General features: G+C 46.9%; 1 protein-coding gene across 2 annotated transcripts in view; it reads right to left on the reverse strand.

Annotated features, from left to right (window-relative positions):
• BTAF1 (B-TFIID TATA-box binding protein associated factor 1) overlaps positions 1-23,909 on the reverse strand; it is a 1,094,445-nt gene that overhangs the window by 103,815 nt on the left and 966,721 nt on the right. For both annotated transcript variants that reach the window (XM_086922506.1, XM_086922505.1), the window contains exon 33: positions 4,288-4,413. In XM_086922506.1, the coding sequence (XP_086778632.1) occupies positions 4,288-4,413 (126 nt within the window). The remainder of the gene's footprint in view (positions 1-4,287; positions 4,414-23,909) is intronic.

Consider the following 23,909-nt stretch of genomic DNA (forward strand, 5'->3'; position numbering starts at 1 on the left):
CGGTTGGTGTCATTGCCTGGTAATGAAATGCGTATTCATTGGCCCTTCATTAAATCGTCATGACCTGAACGTGAGATTTGGAAAAAGCGATCGCATATCCTCCTACTTTGTGTGGATGTGCGTCGCCTATGTCACTAAACCCCTGGTGTATCTGGGGCATGTAGTAGCAAGACCATCTTCACCAGGGCGTGCATTCTGATTGAACCGTGATTGCGTCAGAAGAGTGCGACCTAGTATCAACGGCGGTGTCATTGCCTAGTAGTGACTTGCGTATTCATTGGCCCTTCCTTAGATCGTCATGACCTGAACGTAAGGTCATGACGATTTAAGGAAGGGCCAATGAATTAAGCCCCAACTGTACAACCAACTGGTAGCCAGGGGGTGTAGGGCACAGCTAGTTGGCACTAATCCAGCATCTCCTGTACATACCGCATATGCATAGCGGAGGGCAGTATAATCTGCTCTCTTCGTTCGCCCCACCACCGGGCACAGCCCATCCCCGCAGCGTTGCGTCAGACAGGCAGCCCCCTGCGGGCATCCCAGGCCCGCCACTCGTAGCTCCTCGTACCTCTGGTACCGCTGGCCCGTGTCGTCTGCCTCAGAGCCTCCCCAGGATCTCACCGGGATGGCCGCTCCGCAGTCCTGGTGCCCCTCTCAGCACTCACACTGCTGCGCCCCAACCTTTAGGTGTCGGGTCTGCCGGGCGCCGCCATCTTGTCTATCTCGCAACGTAGGAGCAGAGTGTCTCCCAAGTTTTTTTTAGCCCAGTTTGCAGGTGTTCCCACTTAGTCCACCAGTACACACCTCGTTAGGTCTGTAAGGTCCGGGGTTGTCGACGGGTGGCCACAGCCTCCTCACACCTGCGTCCCGCGGCCTACATCCAGCCGCGAAGCACCGGGCTCAATTTTCAAGACAGAGCCGCGATCCAAACGGCCGCGCACTCAGCCGTACATGGGCTCACCCTTCTGGCAGCCGAATCTCCGCTCTACAGTCGCGCAGGACACCGTTGCTCGACCAGGATATTCTCGGATGTCTCCCCCACTAGATTTGGCGTTCAGCAAGTAGCAGCAACTGTCTTTGCAGGATAAATTTGAGGATTATTGACCCGGTCGGCGGAGCACACATAGAAAGCTGCCATCACGCAGCACGGCTAGCCACGCCCCCAAAGAGGTTATCTGAGTCTTCACAACAGTTTTTGAGCAAGATTCATACAATAAGCAGTATTCTACATATAAGTCCGGAAAGTCCACGCGTGCTGAGCAGCATTGAGGTTGTACGTGAGTCCTGAAATAACCTCACAGAGTGCACGTTGTCTTGGGGTGTATACCATGAAGTAGAATTCTACATAGAGGTTCAGAAGTCCAAGTGTGCTGAGCAGCATTGAGGTAGTCTGTGAGTCCTGAGATAACCTCATAGAGTGCACGTAGGTTTGGGGTTGAACCACTAAGGTGGCAGGGAGGAGCAGTTAGGGGTCCAATGGCAGGAAGGAGGTAAGTCTTAGAGCTACAACGTCTGGGAGAGACAACTAGCAGGGATTTGCGTTTAGAGGGAGCAGTTGAGGAAAAGGACTTTTAGGTGTTTTTTTTTTTAATGTTGTGAAAGGATGAGCTAGTCCTGATATCGACTGGGATGACATTCCAGATTTTGGGCGTGTTTCCGGCAAAGGATCGCGCGGCAGTGTTTTGTTTGCGTGTTTTCATAGGGATGACTAGTAGGGTGCTGGAGCTCATGAGATTCCCTGTCTGCCCAGCCCTCTTGAGTTTAGCAGCCAAATAATCAGGTTTTCCTGTGTGCAAGGATTTGTGTGAGAGGCAGGCAGCTCTGACACTGTCATGCAATTCGACTGGGAGCCATTTTAGTTCTCTGAATGCTGGTGAAATGTGGTCGAATTTCCTGATTCCAGTGACCATTCTAGCTGCTGCGTTGAGTAGTTTTGAGGGGAGCTAGGTGAGATTTTGTTGTGCCAGTGAGGGTGGCATTCCCATAGAAGAGTCTGGATAGCACCAGTAATTGGGTGGCTTGTTTGAGGTCGTTGGTTGGGATGAATGGTTTTATTTTGTAAAGTAGCTTCAGGTTGACGAAGGCACTCTCTGCGAAGTTCTTGATGTGTTTGGCCATGTCGAGTTTTGAGTCTAGCGCGATTCCTAATGATTTAACAGAGTGGGTTGGAGTGCGATTGCCGTTAAGAGCATTCAGAGCTTTTAGCCATTCCGAAATATGAGGGTTCTCTTCTTTGTTGGAGATGAGTAGGATTTAGTTTTTTTCTGGGTTGAGTTTTAGGTAGTTAAGCGACAGCCAATGTTGGATTTCTTTTAGTTTGTGAATATCATCTATGGAGGAGGTTTCTAGATAGACCTGGGTGTCATCTGCATAGAGGTGGAAAGGGATGTTAGCGATTTTTGAGTAGGGTGGTGAGGGGTTCCATGTATATGTTGAACAGTTGACGAGGTGTAGGTCGGAGGTAAAGTTTTTTATTTTTATCCTTTGTGAGTGGCTGTGTAAGAAGGAGAACCAGCGTAGGACCACCTCATCAGCACCTACCCTTTCTTGCAAGGCCTGGATGAAAAGTTGGTGATCAACCATGTCAAAGGCTGCCGATAGGTCTAGGGGAATGAGGAGGCAACATTGGTCGGAATCGAGGGATTTTGGATGTCGTCTGTGGCGTTAAGGATCGCGGTCTCGGTGCTATAGCCTTTTCTGAAACCCGATTGGTGGGGGTCAAGGTTGATGCTATCCATGTGCTGAGTCAGTTGTTGGAGGACGCATTTTTCAAGGATTTTGGATAGGAGGGGGAGTTTGGAGACGGGTCTGAAGTTATTCAGTTCCTTGGAGTTAAGGCCTGTTTCTTTGTAGTAGTGGCGTGACTTGGCCAACTTTGAGGCATTCAGGTATAATGCCAGTTCTCAGGGAGCTGTTTATGATCTTGAACCAGAACGGTGCTATGGAGAGTTTCAGTTTTTTGGTCAGTTGGGTGGGTATCGGGTCAAGGATGTGAGAGGCTGGTTTGGAGGTGGAGATCAGTTTGAGGATCTTGGTTTCCCAGATGGGGTTGAAGGACTTCCAAGTTTTTTTGGGGTGCTTGGGCGTGCTATCTACTGTCACTGGGGGTAGGCTTTTGCAGATGGGGTTGACGTTCATGTTCAGTGAGAGGTCAATCTTGGTGATTTTTTCATTGAAGAAGTTGGCGAAGTTTTCACACAAGTCCTTGGAGGCCTGTAGGGAGGATTCTGGGGCTTGGAGGTTTGTTACCTGATGATTTTGAACAGTTTGTTGGGACTGTTCGCGTTGTCCAGGGCGGCACAGAAGAAGGTGGATTTTTCGCTGCTGATGTTTTTGTTGTATTTCCTTCGGGCTGCTTTGAGTTGTTTGAGTAGACTTGAGGAGGGGTTGCTCCTCCATAGTCTTTCTGTAGCTCTTAACATGTAGTAAGAATGGCATTCAAGTTAAAAGAAAAATGTACTAGGAGACTTTGTAATCTACTGTGAGGGGAGGAGACTGGTATATTCAGTTATGATCACATGGCATGTGTATCTTTTCTTTCACTTCTACTATGATCAACTTGGGTATCTCGTCCTTTTTAATACACTTTTTTGGGAATGTTGCTTTCCCTCACTCACAGTGAGCTGGTTCTTTTCCTTACTCACAGTACTTAACTCAGTTTTCTTTGTTCCCGTCATACTGACATTTGTGTGTCTGATCTTGTGTCATATGCTTTACAGCAGTGAGGAAGTCACCCGAGTGACGAAACATGGGTCAGCTGTGTATTGTATAAAGGCTTACTTTTGCGCTGAATACCACGTGTCAATACAATAAAGTAAATTCAACTCAACTCACTTGAATCCTTACTTTTATGGACTTGAAACATGTTCTACTGGACTTTCTCATGAGTGCTTTGGTACCTACTTATGCTTGGTTTTCTGCACTGTGTCTTTGGATCCTGTGCCTCTCTCGGACTTCCTTGGTAGCACTGGAGTTAACAGGAGGCGTGATTGTCTATACCACTACTACCACTTTGTAAATCTAAACTTGCTGCTTTATTATGGAGTCTTGGGAGGTGTCAAATGTGCCTGTAATTGCTGCAGGCATTGCATGGTCTTCTTGAACAACGAGCTAGAACAATTTGTAAATATATTAGAAAAAGATGGAGATCATAACAATAAAACAGTCTGAGCAAGCCCACAGACATGGAGTAACTAAACTGATACATAGATTATAATTACAAACAGAAGAAATAAAATGGTTTAAAAGTGAAAAGACAGTTACAAAAATGATAGAAAACATCTGTACCTGGAATACATGGCCAGTAGCTTTAAGTTTTGGCTTTTCATTCTCCTCAGCCACTGTGGCTGATGACACAGTTTCATCAAGATCACACTTAGCACGGGACTTTGCAAAATCTTCATAGAGCTGTACCTGATGATTTAAAAAAATGGACTCCTCTCAACATAATTTGCATCAAGTAAAGCAGAAAGAGCAAAAAATCAGAAAACTTTCCAACAGAATATGCTGAAAAGCTGATGAAACAAATGCAGATGCCCACTTACAGTTAACATTTCATGGAACTAATGATACGATAAAGAAACAATCTAAATACTTTAGAGAAGAAAGCAACAAAACATGTGGCTTCCTGTAATAATTCTGACTTGTGCTACATATTTCAAAATTTTGTATTACCAATGCAGGTTCAACTTAAAATAAAACGATAAAGGACTGCGCGTGCCATTTTGACAAATAGTGTGGCAGGCTTACCAGTAAGGAAAATGCTACTTACCATGTAAGGATCTGCTCGCAGCATGTAGTGCTGTAGATTCACATGCGGTGCATACTCCTGCCATCCAGTGTTGGACTGTGATGTGTGCAAGTTGTTTTTCAACGAATAATTCTTCTCGAGTCACAAGGTAGAATGACTCCATCTCTTTCTTGCTATGCGCATGGTCATCTGCTCCATTGTCAGGTTGTTTTTCCCCACGACTGGTGAGGGTGACCGGAGCAGAGCAACAAAAGAAAGATAGAAACATGACCATGCAAGGATAGCAAAAAGTAGGGGTAACTAAAAAAGAGAGAGGCATCCAGGGAGGAGGATGGGCACATGCAAATCTACAGCACTACGTGCCACTAACAGAGGTTTACAGGGTATGTAACATTTTCTGTCCAAGGCATGTGTGGCTATAGATACACAAGCTGTGCATAGACTGTAAAACAGTCAGTCTTCCACATAAGCAATGGCTAGTCTGTGGATGTTTAAGACTGAAAAAGATTATGTAGTACAGCCGGACCAACATTTGTTTGTTGGTGGGCTAATAGGTCTACACAATAGTCCTTTGAGAGATTGCGGGGTAGATCAAGTAGCTGCTTTACAAATGTCAGCCATTGGGGATGTTCCCAAGGAAGGCATTAGAGCCCCCTTTTTCTGGTGGAACAGGCCCTAGGGGAAACAGACAAAACTAGCTTTTGCGTAACAGGCTTGGATGCATCTGATTATCAACCTGGCTATGCCTGATTTTGATAAGGCATTTCCTCTATGCGGTTCAGAAAAAGCAACAAAGAGTTGCAGATTTTTTTCTGTCTATATAGTACATTAGGGCATATTGTAGGAGAGTAGGGTCTGCAATCCTATGATCACCCCAGATTTTTGCTTTTTGCTTCACTGGTTTACGACTTCTCTGGCTGTGGGCCTGCTAATCAGACCCACAGCCTTGCTGTTCACTCACTAAATGGACACGTGTACCTTAGGTGCATTATCCAATTGGTACTGGGCCACCTTATCAGACCCTGTAACTCAGGGCATAGGTGTACCCAGGGCCTACCAGGGGCTGCAGCATGTATTATGCCACCCCTGGCTGGCCATCTAAATCTGACACAACTGGCTGCACGACAGCTGGGGCAAGGTGGTGTAATCACCCTTTGCTTTAGATATAGTATACCTATATCTAACCCTAAAATGGACACACAGATTCCTATCAGTCACTCCTATGGCAGGCCTTGACAATCCTGAAGGCAGAGTGCTTGGAATCGTGTGAGATGGTGCTCTGGCATGAGCTGAGCCCGTTTGCAGCTTGCGGAACCAAGTCCTAATAGCTGTTCCATGATAACGCATACCATATACTCTTAAGTGCATTATAATCCTCGCGGTTATATGCTATCTCTGGCATCGCTTTATCAAAACATGTCGAGTAAGGTGTCATACGAATTGGAATACTAACCCCTCGCCAATTCTGGCGACGGGGTTAGCATTCCACCTTTCTAGAGGGACACGACATGTATGTAACTGTGAACCCCGGTTAAAGTTAACTCGAGCCTCAGCATCACAAAATGGATGCTGCCACCACAGACACAAGTCTGACCCCCTGCAGCTGGGAGTCCTTCCAGCGAGGGGAGCTTGGACAAAGGGTTTCCTGTCAGGGGCGGTGCTAGCACCATCCCAGACAGGGTTTTGTGTATCCTGGGTAGGCAGGGCTTTAGAGGAAGGTGACTGCAAGTGGCACCCCGGTGCTCACTATGCATCTGCCGGCTAGAACCAGTTCCAGGGGCACACCAGCCCCTGGCCTGGGGAAAGTCCGGCATGGGAGAGGGGTGTAACCACCCCCCTTCCTGGTCCCACCCATGGGCAGGACCTAGTCGCGTGCCAGCCCCTTTTACTAGTATAAAGATAGGAGCGGGCCCCCTTCCAAATTAGATCATCTTTGAATCCTGAAACTACTTTCTACGAAAGGAACTCAAGACTTCTTCACAAGATTTCTCCCTTGTGACTAAGGAGTAGTCACCCTGCAACCGCAGGCACCATCCAAGAACACTGCGGTTTGCTGCACGTCCTTCCTCCGGAATCCGACCGACCAGCACGACGAGACCCGGCTTCCCTGGCACCTCTGACCTCTACTCACATCGTCAGCTCAGCTGAGATCCGTGGGTGCGACGAGACCTCGAGGGACCGGCCATCTTCAAGACTGCACGACTCTTGCCCAGCACGACCGCCGAGGGATCCTCGAGTGGGTGCTTTGGGGTCCGAGAAGCCCCAACCCTGAGCAGCTCCAGCACCGAAGTTCAGCCCTCCAGCATCCACCAGATCTGCGTGGGGCCCTTCTGCTTTTTGCTGCTCACCGCGTTGTCTGGCTACGAGCCCGCTGGCTTGTGGCCTTCCCGACGACGAACAACGACATCAACACTGCTGGTCTGGTTGCTCCTGACTGGCCGTTGCTCCCCTCCAAAAGAGGAGCACCCCGGACCCTCCTGGTTCACTCCAGACGCCATTTTGAGTCCACCGCGTGAGCTTGCATTTGCCAAGACTTGTTGCCCCAATCCTGGGTCCAGCGACGTCGACAGCAGCAACCATCGTGGGACAGCTCGCACCTCCATCCTGGTCGCCGACAACGCCTCCTGGTCCGTGAGACTGCAGAGCCCAGCGTCGCCCACTCACCTGGTCGAGGTGACTCCATCCGGTGCCATCCTGGTGCCCATCTAATCACTGGCTAGTGATTCAGAACTTGGTCCCCTCTGCTTACAGGTGTCTTCCATCTTCGATCCAGGCTTGGATCACTTCGAACTTCTTCACTGGTCGCCTGCCAGCAACTTCTTCTTTCAGGCTCCATAGACTGCAACGAGGATTCCCAACGTCTTTCCAGACCTATGCATCCGCAGCCCCTGGGCTAGGTAACTTCGGTATTTCGGTGCCCCAGCATAGCCTCACTATCCAAGGGTCCAGATCCTTTTTCGTTTCAGCTCTACCTAGTCGGATTCGTCCGATATCACTAACTTTGTAATTCCTAGCATCCATAGACTTTGTCCCGCATCCCGCGTGAGAGTGCACACTCTGCACCCGAGTCCCCTAGGCCTCCTGCTAGTAATCTGAAGGTTCAGTAGTCCAGTCCTAGCGATTCCAAACACTATGAGATTAGTAGTTACCTGCTAGTAATTTTGCATTCCACTTTTATAGTATATGGTTTTTCGTGCCCCTCGGGCATTTGTGTAAATTGTGCAACTTATAGTATTTTCGTAAGAGTTTTGTTGTGTGCTTAGTACCCTGTCCTCATAAAGAGTACAGGGCTGTTGTGATCTAAATAAATACACTGTTTATTTTCATAACACTTGTGTGGTGTCCTTTCACTTGGTGTTCAAGGGGTATATGTGATGGTATAACAGCTGGCTTAACACGCCCTCTAGAGTTTAGCCCGAAGACTGCTCGTATCCATGCTACTAGGATAGCTGGTCTATAAGGTTGACTTACAACCAATCATCAATAAGGGTTATTTGGACTGATACAAAGTGCTCACTAGAATAGTGAACATTATATATCAGGCCAACTTCTCACATATTAGACAATTAAGCTACCCAGTAAGGTTGTGGAAAGAAGGCTGGAAGTTCTATAGACTAGTTAAGGTGGAAAGAAGAGACCACCTTAAGAAGAAATGTAGGGTTGGTACAAAGGACTACTCTATCTATAGGAACCTGAAAGAACCATTCTTACAAATTTAAAGCCTGGACCTCACTAACACACCTACGTGATATGATCGCTACTTTCCAAGTCAGAAACTGTAAGGGACATGACTGAAGGGGCTCGAACTGGGGCCACCATAGGTTTTGTCAGGACAATAATAATATTCCACACTGGGGCTGGAGGCACTAGGGTAGGAATGAATCTTTTGAGCCCTTCCATAAAAGCTTTCATAACTGGAATTCTGAAGAGCAGCACATGTTGTCTATTTTGGAGATATGCAGTCAAACTGCCAGGTGTAGTTGAATGGAGGTGAAGGCTAGACTACACATTTGGAGGTGGAGAAGGTAAAACTATTCTGAACTGTGACTGGCACGGGGTCAAATGTGGTCTGAGAGACAGTAATAGACGAATCTCTTCCATTTGCCAGCATAGCAGGCACGAGTAGTGAGCCTTCACGTTTCCTTAATAATCATGCATTCTGGAGGTTGATTGAGATAGCCAAATTCCAAGACTCAGGAGCCAAATTGCAAGGTTGAGACTCTTGTGGTCGGGGTGTCTGATTTTTCCATGGTTCCGTGTGAAAAGGTCTGGCTTGTTATGGATCCTAACCTGTGTAACCACAAATAGCTAGAGGAGAGTGCTACACCATGGTTGTCTGCCCCAACTGGGTGCCAATAGGGTGAGGGAGGTCTGCCACAGCTCCTGAACCACGAATGGAATGAGGGGGAGAGGTGGAAAAGCGTAGTCAAATATCCTGCACTAGATCATCCATAGTACACTGCCCATGGTCTGTAGGTGCGGAAATCTGGATGTGAAGTTTGGGCATCTTGCGTTTTCTGCTGTGGTGATGAGGTTCACGTCCAGAAACCCCCATTGGTGGAAGCAATAGAGGATTGCCGGGTTAAGCTCCCACTCGTGGACTTGTTGCCTCATCCTGTAGAGAAGGTCGGCAAAGTCTTTGCCCACTCTCGAGAGGTATTCCACCAACAAGTGGATCCTGTGTTGGAGAGCCCAATGCCAAATAGACTGAGCTAACAGAGACCTGAGGGGAGCGGGTGCCCCCTGCTTCTAAATCTAATACAAGGCGGTCATGTTGTCTGTCCATTCTTGGACTACATTGCTCACTATGTGGGGAAGGCAGGCCTAGAGGGCTAGATGGACAGCTAGCAGCTGGAGATAGTTGGTGTGGAGATCTTTGTAAGTGGGACCACACTGGTCCTGGACAGTCAGACCTTTTAAGTGCGCCCCACCCAGTTGGGGATGTATCAGTTGAGACAGTGATCTGTGGAACTGGGTTTAGAAGAGGCCACCCCCGCAGCAAGTGGTTGGTGTTCCAGCACTGCAAAGCGTAATGGGTGCGGGGTCTGTTCAACACTAGATCTTCCCAATGACCCTCCTTTTGAGACCATTGATGAGTTAGGCATTTCTGCAGCGGATGCATGTACAATCTTGCATGGGGTACTATGGTGATGTTGTAGGCCATCATCCCTAGCAGGCGCATGACTTGCCTTCCTGTTGATTTGGCTGAAAAAGAGACAGCAATGTTTGGAAAGACTGGAGTCCTGTCGGACTGAAGTGTGCCTTGCGACATCTGCATTGAGGATGGCTCCCAGACGGACAAGTTACTTACCTTTGGTAATGGCTTATCTGTTAGAGACAGTCTAGCCGCAGATTCTTTACCTTGGAATTCTCCCCAGGCGCCTGACTGGATCTGGAAATTTTTCCAGCAGAACCTCTGCACTTTGGTTGAAGGCATCGTGTGACTCCGTAGAGACGCCGTCCACTGGATGTGATGTCAATGGAGTCCATATAAGCCCTTCCCCAACGCGTTGAACTCAGTTTCTTCTGTGATCAAATTCTGCACCAAACCACGGGGCAGCCTTAGAATCTGGCTATGGAAACAGATTGCCGCAAAGATAGATACATCTTTTAATTAACCACTACCCGTTGTAACATACTATATAATAACTTCAAGGAAAAGATGTCGGTGAGAGGAAAACAGTTTGCAGAACGAGGAGGATGGGTGGGTCAGTAAGGAATCTGCAGTTATACTATGTCTCTACTAGATAAGGTATTACCGAAGGTAAGTAACTTGATCATCTGACAGACATCTAGCAGCAGATTCCATACCTTAGAATTAGATACCATAGAAACACTATCCCTGGAGGTGGGTCTGCAAACTGACCTACCACAAAAATCTGTACATAGTACTAGCCAGTCTACTGAAAGACAGAAAAGACCAGTCGAGTGAGAAGAAAAATACACCTCACCATAAGCACTGTGGAAGAACCACAGACAATAACAGTAAATAAGAGATGGGGAGGCATGGGTAAGCCGATAACATGGCAATGGAAAAACAGGATATGATTCGACATATTACCCAGACCCAAGGTAGGAATTGGCGGAAGATCAGGGCACAGGAACCATAACAGAGCAAAGCTTCACGCCCAACAGCAATTAGGACTATCTGGGGTGAAAACTATGAGAAGAAATCTCAAACACATGTACAGTAGAGAAAGCATGAGGCATGTTTCCACTACAAACCAGCGAGGACAAAACAAAAACAAGACTTGTCCAGACAGAGGAACACCGCTAGAAACACCCAACAGGGAGACCCACAGAGAGATGAAGAGGAAAAGCAATGCATACAAACACTATTTCAAAAACTATCTCGAAAAGGTGACACAGAGGCAGTGTTACGAGAAGACATAGCCATATAAACATTGCGATACATATACCTATATCTAAGACATATACATGTCCATACAGCATTGCCATACCGCTAGTAGATAAAACGGCGATATATAAAAATATATCAATGAAAGAACGAGAGCAGCACCACTCTGACATCCATGAACATAAGTAGTATGGTGCTAAGCAATCAGCAACATACTACAAAGAAAAAGAAGGAAAAAGAGGGAATCCCACCTCAACCAAAGAAAAACTTGTGAAGCATTAAGAAATTATTTTTTTGTTTACATTTGTTTATTGAATTTTTCAACTTTTCAAATTTCGAATCTTTATTTTACACATATTGGGTCATACATCAACAAAACACTTTGAGGCTCAGCTATAAATGTTTCAGGGCTTGTATCTACAATGCTTCAGCTCGATTAATAGTTACAGAGTCATGCCTCACATATATGCAGTATTCTTGATGCATATTGCCAATAATTTCAATCTTTATGTGACATTAACAATTCATAACAAAATAACAAAATAGTTATCCCCCCCTGGCATTTCCAGTCAATAAATCAGCATTCTCTCTCAGGAGTTCTATGTCATCTTCGCGTTATGTTTGTGCCACCGTCCCTCACCCCTCTCCCACTGCCCTCTATTGCCCACCCACTCCAGAGTTGGCTGTCTGAATTCTGGAATAGCTGATAGATCGTCTGGGCAGATTTCAGGGGCTCACCACTCCCACAGTCTTAAGTATCTGCCTCTGTTTATTGTTGGCAAGCCTACTTGCCATACGCCCCACGTTATTAAGTCTTACACCTCATCCTGATCAGACACGTTTTCCAGATTTTCGGTGTCATTCTGCCATTGTGTGTGGAAATCTGACAATATTGCGTCCCACATTGCTGCCAGTGGCTGTTTCCGAGTACCCGCTGCGTCTTCACTGAGGAGCGCTATGCTTCTGCTTGTGCCGAACAGAGAAGTGATTGGAACCAGGCCTTCGCAGCTGGGGGCTCAGGGGATTTCCAACGCCTTGTGAGCAGTTGTTTGGCCACTATGAGTCCTAATCTACACAACGGGTTGTCACTTTATGCTTTTTGGACCTTTGATATAAACCTAGTAGGCATGTCTGCCACGTCCAATCTAAGGTGCACTCCATACACTGAGCCAGATGCCTGGTGCTATGTCCCAGTATGGTCGGATAACCGTGCATGCCCCCAGCATGTGCAGTAGATCTGCTCCTGCCATATCGCATCTTGGGCATCCGGCATCAATTTGATTAAGCTCTGTGCACTATGCAGTACTGGATGAGCCGGAATCTGGCGTTCCGGGGAATACGCGAAGGGCTCACCAGAATGCTCTCCCATTCCCGGTCTGTACTGTGTCTCTGCAAGTCATCATCCCAGTGGGTTCTGATGGATAATAGTAGTTGCGCTGTATGTCTACGTAGGGAGTCTGCCAACCCTCTGGTCGTATGTCGGCCTGTGCCTAGTTCGTGTAAGTACTGCAGTGTTAAGCGGGTGACAGGCTCTTGTGTTACATCTCCCCATAGCGTGCGCAATGCGTGCACCACCGCTGCATCTAATAAGAATTGTCCCTGTGGTAATCCGGGTTAGTCAGCGAGCATCGCAAATGGTAGCCGGTAGGCATCGCTATGTAAATCTCCTAGTGTGCGCACTCCCACTTCTTCCCAACAGGAGAGTTCTACGCGAGTGATGGCCAGCCGGTTCCTAAGTGTGCAGACTATAGGGCAGAATGGCGGATATAGAGTGACCGTTTGAGAGTTCTAAGCTGCGGCAGAAGCATTTATAAGCTACATGTACTAATAGTTGGGTATGAGACTGCCCTTTCCTGCCTGGATGGAATATCGTTACTATCTGGGAATGAATGTATCCTGCTGCAAGCGTGGCAGTATCTTCTAGTTGTCGCGCACTTAGCCACCTGGCCACCCACTGGAGCTGTGCTGCTAGATAATATTGCTCCATGTTAGCGACCGTGAGACCCCCTTGATCAGTCGAGGGGTACATTTTAGTTAGTGCTACTGTGATGCGTGATCAATGCCTTATGAATTGCCTCATATCGCGCTCGAACCCACTGAAAAAAGCCGGTCGAATATGTACTCGTTGGTTTGTGTAATGATAAAGAAGACGTGGAAGTACCATCATTTTGAGAAGTGCATTAAGTCTTATAACTGTCAGAGGCAGAGTACTCCAGAAGGTCATTTGTATGTGTATTGCTTTAACCACACAAACCAGGTTGCCTTCAAAAAGGTTTGCATGTTCCCTGTATATGAGCACCCTGAGATAGCGGAATGTTGTTAGTTGCCAGTGTACTAGCATACCGCTAAAAAGCAGTTTTGGGCCCAGTGTGGATTCCGAAAAAGGATATAGACACAATTTTTTCCAATTCACTCGGGAGACCAGAGACAGAGGCAAAATCTAGCAAAGTTTTTTCTATTGTCGTGCATGAAATCTCGACATCTCTGAGATAGATCAGAAGATCATCAGCATACAAGGAGACGGTGTGTATCCAATCTCCCAAACGGATACCCCATTCCTCTTGTGACCCACGCAGAGACTCTGCTAAGGCCAGCGCAAATAATAAAAAGGAAAACGGGCAGCCTTGTTGTGTGCCCTGTTCGGTTGGAATCTGGTCAGATACAGGCCTGTTCTAACTCTAGCCATGGGCTGTGTATAAAGTACTTTTACTAGCCCTAGAAACTCCTCCCCTAGACCATATTTCCAGAGTGTAGCAAACGGGAATCCCCATTCTAGGGTATCTAACGCCTTTTCTAAGTCTAGTACAAAGCATCCAGAGCGTACCCATCTCTCCCTTAAATAATCTGCTACTCTAAAAAAATGCCTTAAATACAGGGACGTGGAACGGGCCGGTATGAACCTATTTTGGTCCTCATGGACCAGATATGGCACAAGCAGAGCAAATCTGTCCGCTAATATCTTAGCTAGTACTTTGTAATCAGTGTGTGAAGCATTAAGGAATTATGCTAGCCGATTAAAAGCCTGAAATAAGGCTGATAAAAGCCACATCATGGAAGAAAGCGGCAGGAAACTGAACATTGTGATAAAGAATACAAGGGTGAACTGGGCCTAAAATAGGCCAAGGTGAGTAAAGGCCAACTCCTGGAAGGCCGAGACTGTCAGAACAGTGAAGGCTATCAGACAAAGCAAGAACCGATGAAAAAGAAAAACCACATAGACATGGCTTGGCAGTTCGGGCAGGACTGTTCCCATGAGGCACAGGGTCAGACTGATTTGCATATAGCCATGTCTGAACTGGGGTGGCAGAGTGGGCTAAAGAACGGTGATGGATTAAACCCAGATCTTTTGACTGGGTGTGAGTGTTTGATTGATTCAGATGCTCATTCCATCACCACCCCCTTTTGAACCGCTTTTGGCCGCCATAAGTGTGGCAGGGTATGCTCAGACGTGAGTCCCTTGCTCACTTTGCCACTGGATTCAAGCAAGCCGTGCTGAACGCGGCTGGAATGCCAGAAACTGGTCCTCGGAAGCTTGTTTCAGGTCCAGGAAAGACATGGCTTGGCAGTTCGGGCTGGACTGTTCCCATGAGGCACAGGGTCGGACTGATTTGCATATAGCCATTTCTGAACTGGGGTGGCAGAGTGGGCTAAAGAACAGTGATAGATCAAACCCAGATCTTTTGACTGGGTGCGAGTGTTTGATTGATTCAGATGCTCCGTCCATCACCACCCCCTTTTGTTCCGCTTTTGGCCGCCATAAGTGTGGCAGGGTATGCTCAGACGTGAGTCCCTTGCTCACTTTGCCACTGGATTCATGCAAGCTGGGCTGAAAACGGCTGGAATGCCAGAAACCGGTCCTCGGAAGCTTGTTTCCGGTCCAGGGAAGAAATGGCTTGGCAGATCGGGCTGGACTGTTCCCATGAGGCACAGGGTCAGACTGATTTGCATATAGCCATGTCTGAACTGGGGTGGTAGAGTGGGCTAAAGAACGGTGATGGATCAAACCCAGATCTTTTGACTGGGTGTGAGTGTTTGATTCAGATGCTCCGTCCATCACCACCCTCTTTTGTACAACTAATCCCATAAGGCATAAGAAAAATGGCAGAGGACGCAAGATGTGTTAATGGAATGTGAGGAATTTCCACACTGAATCCTGTGGGTGCTCCTGTGGAGTTGACTACCTCAATTTCTTCAAAAAAATTGCTCGAATTCAAGAATCCAATTTGTTCATCATGATTTTAATCCAAGAAGTCATATATTTATGCTCATATTGACTAAATTATATATATGACTTCTAGGATTAAAATCATGATTGGATTCTTGAATTCGAGCATTTTTTAAAAGAAATTGAGGTAGTCACCTCCACAGGAGCACCCACAGGATTCAGTGTGGAATTTCCCCACACCTCCTCGCCATTAGTTTTCAAATTAGAGTCTCTCACCAACCAGAAGAGACCATTCCTGAGGCGCCCAGAAACGACTTATAAATTTGATTTAGGATTACCTTTGTTTGAACTTGCACTAGAATTTAGGTGTGCCACACTATCTTTCATTTTAATGGAATGTGAACCAGTACTGGTGGAAGAGAAACTATGCTTTCCACAAGAGACAAGTCTCTGGAAACCTATCAAGCGGATTATAAGACAGACAATTCAAATCATGAGAATCCATAGTGTCCTGCATCACAAAACTGCAGTGTGTCAGGTGGCAGAAGAGACATTCTGGGTAAGTGGGGGCATGGCAGTGCTTGTGGGCAATAGAACTGTCCAAAGGAGCACGAGTATCCGGCTTAGACCAGGACTCTAACAAAACATTATACATCATGAAGAACTCCAATGAGGGGGTCCGTAGACTTTTCCAGCAAAAGAAGAGACAAATCTAAAACTATAGCCACCGTTTCCAACTTGTCTGCTAACGAAGCGCTGTCCTCCATGGCCAGGCCAGGAGGAGAAAGAAGGCCAGAAGCAGGGGAAGACTAACGCGCTTGCTTCACCTAAATCAGTACTCCAACTAACCACCATAGAAGGATCCGCAGGCATTGGCTGTAAAATGCCAACCCTTTCCTCATTTTCTTCCAAAACTTGTTCTACATAACTATGTTGCTTTGGCTCTGCACCCGATGTCGATCGACGCCGTACCGACGTTGGGAGAAGACAGTGGATGGGCCTCTGACAGCGCTGATGACCCAGTGGACAGAATGAGGGGAGGCTGATGTCGCAGGAGAGAGTCCTAAAGGGGCATACACAGGTGCAGAGTCAGAATCGATTTGCGTCGCAGGTGTGAACTCGAGGGCTGTGCACAGGCTGTGCACAGGCATCAATGTGTATAAGAGCCTAACTGCAGCCGAGGGCGAATCCGCCGGTGTGGGCACAGTCCAAGCATCTGTCACCTCCTTAGGGCCTGAAGGCGCTCCAAGAGAAGGTGAAGACCCAAAGATGGTGTGGAGAGCACAATACTCTCTCATTTGGGTTAAAGTCGCCCCAGCTCCAGAAAAGGCAAGGGAGGGACTCTTACACTGGGTCCTCAGGTTGAGGGTGTGAGGAGTCGTGGGAAACCACGTTGTGAGATGACTAAACCGGGGCATGCAGCAACTTTGACCATTTGTGATTCGACTTATCGTCGAAAGCGAGCGACGTCTATGGAAACAGCTCTGTGAATGGACCATTGATATGGAAGGAGACCACGATTAGCAAGATTCCGAGGATTTTGACAACCGCGCTGGTAGGAGCTTCATCCATTGCCCTTGGCTTCATTTGTTGACAGGCATTGCACTCCTCGGAGTTGTGGTGCTTGCCCAAGCACCACATACAGACATACTGAAAGTCTGTGGCTGACAACTGTCAAGCACAAGACCCACAAGGTTTAAAACAAGAAGGCATCGAAAAATGGTGCACTGTTTCAGACAAAATAACGTTGCAGGCCAAAAACGGCCAGAGGAACCGCTTCTCGGGATCCACTTTGTAGCACGGGAAAGAAGTACCGGACATTAGAGCGTCAGTGGAAGGGCTTATATGGACTCCAGCAACATCACTTCTGGTGGACGATGCCACTACAGAGTCGCACGACCGCTCTCAACCGACGCACAGAGGTTCTGCTAGGAAAAAATTCTGGATCCAGTCTGGCTCCTAGGGAGAATTCTAAGATAAGGAATCTGCAGCTAGAGGACTATCAGATAGGGTTGAATTTGAAAGGGCTGGAGATGGGACTTTACAGCATTGATGGCAAAGCCCACTTTTTGCAGTAGGTCTATAGTAGTTTGTGTGTGCATAGCACTACAGTGGAGCTACGCTGCGCTCTTTATCAGCCAATCTTCCAGGTAGGGGAATACATGGTGGTCCTGGCTCTTCAGGTGCGCTGCTACTAATGCAAGGCATTTTGTAAAAAATAAGCATTCGGTGGTGACCTCGAAGGACAACACTTTGAACTGGTAATACCGACCACTTCCCAAAAACTGGAGGTAGCGCTGATGCGCCGGAAGAATTGGAATGTGGAAGTAGGCATTTTTGAGGTGCAGTGCCGCCAGTGCAATAGTGGTATGACACCTTGAAGGGTGACCATGTGGAAGTGTTCTGATAGGACCTACTCGTTTAGGGGTTTGGGGTCCAAAATGGGCCAGAGTGACCAGTCCTTTTAGGGAACAAAGAAGTAGAGGGAAATACACCTGTGAGCCCTGTAGGTGTTGTGGTACAAGCTCCATGGACCACTTGAGGAGGACCACTTGGACCTCTTCCTGAAGCAAACAGTGTTCTGGGGAGAGGACATATCTGTGGGGGTGGTATGTTGAGTGGTGTAGAGGAGAGCTCTAGGCAGTAAACATGTTGGATGGTGTCTAAAACCAGCTGTCCTGAAGTGACGTGTTGCCAAGCAGGGAAGAACATCTGCAGTTGTCTCCAGACAGGTGTGCCATGATCAGGGTTGGGGAGCGGCAAGTCATTGTTTGGATGGGGTGGCTCCCTTGGGGGAGCTACCTTTGCCTCTACTTTGGGTGCTATTTCCAGGATAGGCACCCATGAAGTAGCCCCTGGTGGAAGTTGGTTGGGCAGGATGGCACTGAAAAGACACAGAAGCTTCAGTGGAGAAGGTCTTGGAGCCTCTGAGATATGCGGAGTAGTGAAATTACTCCTGAAAGGAAGGCATCTATAAATGCCCACGGCTATTGCTGTTTCAGTATCTGTGTGTAATTTTCTCCAGCATTTCACCAACCTGAGGCCCAAAGAGATGTTCACCATCGAAGGCCAGGTTAAGGAGATGCTGTTGGATGTCTAGCTTGAAACCAGAGACACAAGGCAGCCACGACTGTGGGGTGCTCAACTCAATCTCATGAGCTGCAGTGTCAGCAGCATCTACCTGATGGCTGTTAGAAATAGGTTTGCCCTCTGTGATCAAATCCCTCCCCCATTTACGGAGCTCCTCTGGGAAGTGTTGAAGGCCCGGTCATATCTAGAGTAAACCAATGGAACTGGCAATGAATCAGTGGTTGGTAGACTGTGCCGTGACTCGTTTACCAGTCGCGTCTATCCTTTTATTCTCATTGTTCGGCAAAGGACCATCGCTTGTGCCCTGTGCATTCCCCTGATTACAAGGGATATTAACCAGTAGGAAATTTGGTGGAAGCTGGCTTCTAATACAAATAGGGTCAGAAGGGGAGTCGTATTTTTATCAACCCCTGGGGTATGACTCAGGTTTTGATTGGCTCCTTTTAAATATCAGGGGCCAGCTTGAGCATCACCTTCAGCATAGTCAGATAGGGCATGGAGCAGTAGTTAGAAGAAAGTCTCAAAGAGGAAGTCCTCCTCGACTGGCTCTTTATGCATCACCACGCTGTGATCAGCAGCAGCCCTACATAGAACCTCATGGTATGAGGAGGGATCATCTGACATAGAAGGTTGGGCAAACTAGAGGTTGAGATCAGTATCAGCAACTAGATCTACATCATAGGAGTCCGAGAGGTGTCCCTGGGTGGGTAGGTCATAAGTCCTCGCCTCCCCCCAGCGTGTCCATGTCAGAATGTAGTAAACCATGTGGAGTATAGGATAGTGGGTTAAGTAAAGAAGGTGGAGGGTAGGTGATGGTGGGGGTCGGGGTGGAGTGTAAGAAGGCTGAGGCAGTCTACTGTCCAGAAGAGGACTGGTGGCTTATCTTCCTTTTTTCACTGCTTTGGAAAAAGAGGGGGCTTCAGAGCTTCTTCAAAACTGAACTGTCTCTTGGAAAGCTGAGGATCTGGCATCAGAGGCTGAGTTAGTATGAGGATCACAATCTGTTTTTGTCGGACATAAAGCTGCTCTTGTTTCAACACAGATTTATGCTTCGAGGCAGACGGTTTTGGATCTGTCGCTCGAGTCAGTGACGAGCCGGGAGTGGGCAGCGCCAAGGGCTTCAGCTTTAAGATTTTCTTTGGTGCAGAGCCGATGCGGAGCATAGGGTCCAAAGTTGAGGGTCAGTGACGACCATGGCCCAAAAGCAGTAGAGGATGAAAAGCCTGCTTCTGTGGGTGTAGTGCGCTGGGCCCCTTGAGGGGTAGAAGCTCACAGCGGTGTCCAGGTGGAGGGAGCAGTACTCGCAACTTTGTGAGCCGGCAGGAGGTCTTCAATTTCGAAATGTAGGAACTCTCTTCAGGCGTGAAAGCCTCATCAGCCGCCAAGGGCTCTGGAGGATGTTCCCCTCCGAGGCTCCAGGTGCTGATGACGCCTGGGTACCTTCTGCGCTCCTGCGGACCTTCTCAAGTAGACTGGCCGCAAAGGATCTTCTTCGACCGTAAGGGCCAACATTCGTCACAAGAGGCCTCTTCCTGCTCGGATGAGAGGCAGAGATTGCAGACTTGGTGGAGATCGGCCATGGGTTACTTCACACGACACAGAGGACAGTATTAAAAGGGCATCCGTTCCATCACAGGCAAGACATGCTGAGAGCAGACTGCACCATAGGAGAGAGATCCCACCGGGGCCAAAGTAAAACTGTGCACTGTCCTGAGAGGTAACTGGAGAAGTCGACCCGATACAAGAAAAAAGGGCAAATGTGATCGTAAACTATATGGACGGAGAGATAGGGAACAAGAGAATCAAAACAATTACCGCAACAGAGTCGAAACATAGAACAGAAGCACAAGTCCGAACCAGATGGCAGAAAAAAAAAATCTAACAATGAGTTGATGATCATTGGCATTGCAAGCAAGAGGTGGAGTCAAACTAAATTGTGACTGAAGAAGACTTCGTAGAAGAAAAACAACTTGCACACAAATCAGATGGCAGGAGTTTGCACAGCATGTGTATCTACAGCGACACATGCCGTGAGCACTAGTTTTTTTAAATGAATACCATGATCCTGGTAAGTTTAGCTTAGCAAAGCTCCCCAATTAGACCTCAGTTCCAGTAAAAGCATTTGAGACGTCCACAAATCTTAATTCACCAACCCACTCCCCTACCCTGTACACTGGCTAGCAAAAATAGAGGATAAAATGTCAAAATGGCCTGCACACCTTGACAAAATGAACACATTTACTCATTGCAACAAGAACTGTACGCTGCTGCAACTCAAGTAAGCCTTTAATGACCTAAAATGATGCTAATCTCTTACATTTTAGCAACACTGCACAGTAAATCACTTTAGTCAGTAGTTCTGCCCCTTAATTATTTAATTTAGCCAGCAGGAAAGATCTTGCTAGCCATGTCGCAAAAATATAATGGCCATAGAAGCATGTAGAGCTCATTGAATACAGAGCCAAATAGAAGAAAAAACTCATTTGCATAGTGTTAGCCTTATTGGATTGCCTGACAGGAGGAGCAGTTAGTAAAATATTAAGGTTCTCCTTGCTCATCGAAGCCTCAACGACGCAGACACCCCAGAGGCAGATGTGTTAGGAAAGTAGAGTGCAAAAGAGCAGGTCTGTGGCACAGAGCAATGTGGCGCCTCACAGTTGAAGAAATCAGTTTGCACCTGGTAGATTTTAGAGCCTCAGTCAGGGCCTTGTAAATGGTAGTAAGGGTTCAGCAGTTGATGTCCAAGCTTTCAAGATTTTTGTAGTCAGTTCACTTTGATCTCCACCGGGGGCAACTATAAATCCTAAGCCTCAGTGGCCTGGAGCAAAACTACAGCAAAGGACACACACTCGTACGTAAGTGTGGGTTGGCTAGAGGGGGTGGAGGGGGTGCAAGAGCAAATCTGTTTTAATTTCAGGGAAAGGGTCCATACTTCTGGCATTGTTGAGGTGGAGGCCATTATTATTAAAACGAGGGAGCAGTATACAGTAGTCCTCATCACCATGTTTGTTGGGGGGCATTTAAGCTGTGGAACTGCATCAACATGCAACTGAAGATGGCTTCCCCACCCAGACAGAACCTTCAGATGGAAATACTCGCAAAATACACACTTTAGTTATTTCTTAGCACAACAGACAAATCTGGTAGAAGTCTGCTCTACAGCAGACAATGGAATTGGAGCAGATTCCAGAAATGGTGCCTCTAGAAACATTATCATAACTGCATTGGGCACTGCCAGCAAACCATGAGGCAAAAGTGTTGTAGCACAGCTTGTCACTGGCTAATGCAGAATGGGATCAGTTGGCACTGGCAGAAGGCCCACCGGAAGGCATGAAACTCAACTGGAAGCTTTACGGGTCCATGGGGTCTGAAGTCAGGCCAGAAAGATCCAGAACCATCCAGAATAACTACTGCAGAATTGCCTTAAAGGCCTAAATCTGCTCCTGGAATAGATGACGGCCTGGAAAATCAGGGGATATCTACGCCAATCTCAGAATCTGGTCCACATTGGAAACCCCAGAGGGTTAGAGCTTTCGGGTGCCTATTGCCATCACGTCTTGTGCTTAGCAATGTAGAGCTTGGCGTCATGCTGTTGTGTGGCGTTTTAGGCTCAGAGTGAATTTTCACAATTCATGCCCTTATATAGGTACAATTCACATTGCCCTTATATAGGCATAGAAACCAAGCCCTTATTTAGGCATAGCCCATGCTACCCAAATACAGACATGTCTACTTCCACCCGTACCAAACGTCACAACGATTTCTTGGAAAACCAGCTGAAGTAGCCAGGGACTTCCCCTTGCTTTAATATTGATTTCTCCAAGAACTCAGGTATTTTACAATGAAAAACTATTCCCCAGGGGTTCATTCATGACGTTCATATGCCCGACTTTACGTCAAACTATGGCATTCCTAAACACCTTCAAGGTATAAATATATCTTCACTTGCTATAGCAAACGACGGTGGTTCGGAGCAGATCGACAGCCTACTTGCCCGACGCAGCTCACTACAGCAAGTACCGAAGGAAGCCGACTCTCCAGCTGACACACTGATCAGGAAGCTGCCTTACTCCTGACGAGAATCCAGCTCCAGTGCTTCCAGCTCCAGTGCTTCCGGCTCCCCTTGCCTGGTGTTGGGAAATCGAGTCCCGAGACGGAGATACCAGACCTCCTTCATTCTAAAACAAGGTATGGAGCTGATCAGAACCTAGAGAAACCTTTGGTAGATTCTTGGCAAAAAGAAAACTAAACATATGTTACACAATACTTCTTTCTTCGTACTAGACTTAGAGGTTAGGTACATTGGGGTAGGCGTATTTTAGAAGCACCAGTTGAGTATTTTAGCCTGTGTATTTATGTATGTATTTTTATATGGCTTAGAAACCATACAATGCTCGTACAGTATTATTGTATAATACTATTCTCACTGTACGCATTATACTTTGCAGTCTGCATAACGATTGTAGTAGTTCACTTCTCTTGCATGAGAAAGAAGACTGTTCAATAAACCTTTTATTGAAAACGCTGGTCTCTCTATTTCTTTGCAACTCTGTAGAAACGAAGCATGCACGATTGACTGAGTGAAATACTTATCTATTGTTTACGCAACTCGGAGATATATTCTTAATCTTGGGAAACAAAGTGGTCATGTTTATGCGTTGTCAGAAACTAATCCCTTCTTGTGCATTCGAGAAAGTTTCTAGTGAACTCTCAGTTAGCTGGCACACACACACAAGTTCAGTATATTCAATAGAGACCTAGTTGACCTCAGTCCTACGCCAAACCTATAGGATATATTATTCCAATGCGCAGAGCCTATTGGGAATATAGGAACTACACTACATGGCGCCCAACGTTTGGTAAGGCACGAATTTAACGCTAGATACTAAAGTAACTCAGTCGTGCTTTTCTCAGAGACCCCTTTTTCCCGTAAAATACTCCAATAGACGTCTGGAGTGGGTAAAACGATAAAATATCCGCCATAACTGAGTAGGGCAAAAATCCTATGTATTGGTTTTTGGTTTGTTCAACGTTGAAGGATACAGTGTTCCAAAATATTGTGCACCTCATCTTTGTTTCCTTGAAACTGGTTTTGCAAACTTTCAGTCAACAAAATGGCCGCCTTACAAGCTTCAAACTTCACAGGCTTTACTGAATCCGACGAGGATGCTATAAGCATTCCAGAAAATTTAAGGAAAATCATCACTATAAAACTTATAAGAAATGGCCTAACATCAAGACGTGGTAGGGTCGTTTTTGTGATAGAGGCACATGAATATCATCAGACAGAGGTATTCTATTCATGGATAATCTTCCCTGAAGCAAATCGAGCAACTAAAATGTTTCACTTCTAAAAAGAAGATGAACCACCAACGAAATACTTTCCTTTCGAGGATATTGAAATTCCACTAACTTACAAGCGCATGCGCTCTGGTTCAATGGCACCCTAAAACATATAAATCACATTACCAGGCTCGGTCCACTAGGTAGACCAGGAGCAACATGGCGGGTATTAGCCAGCTATACACCACATCCTGAAATTAATA

This window comes from Lissotriton vulgaris, chromosome 5 (genome assembly GCF_964263255.1).
Source record: "Lissotriton vulgaris chromosome 5, aLisVul1.2, whole genome shotgun sequence".
Taxonomy (NCBI): Eukaryota; Metazoa; Chordata; class Amphibia; order Caudata; family Salamandridae; genus Lissotriton; species Lissotriton vulgaris.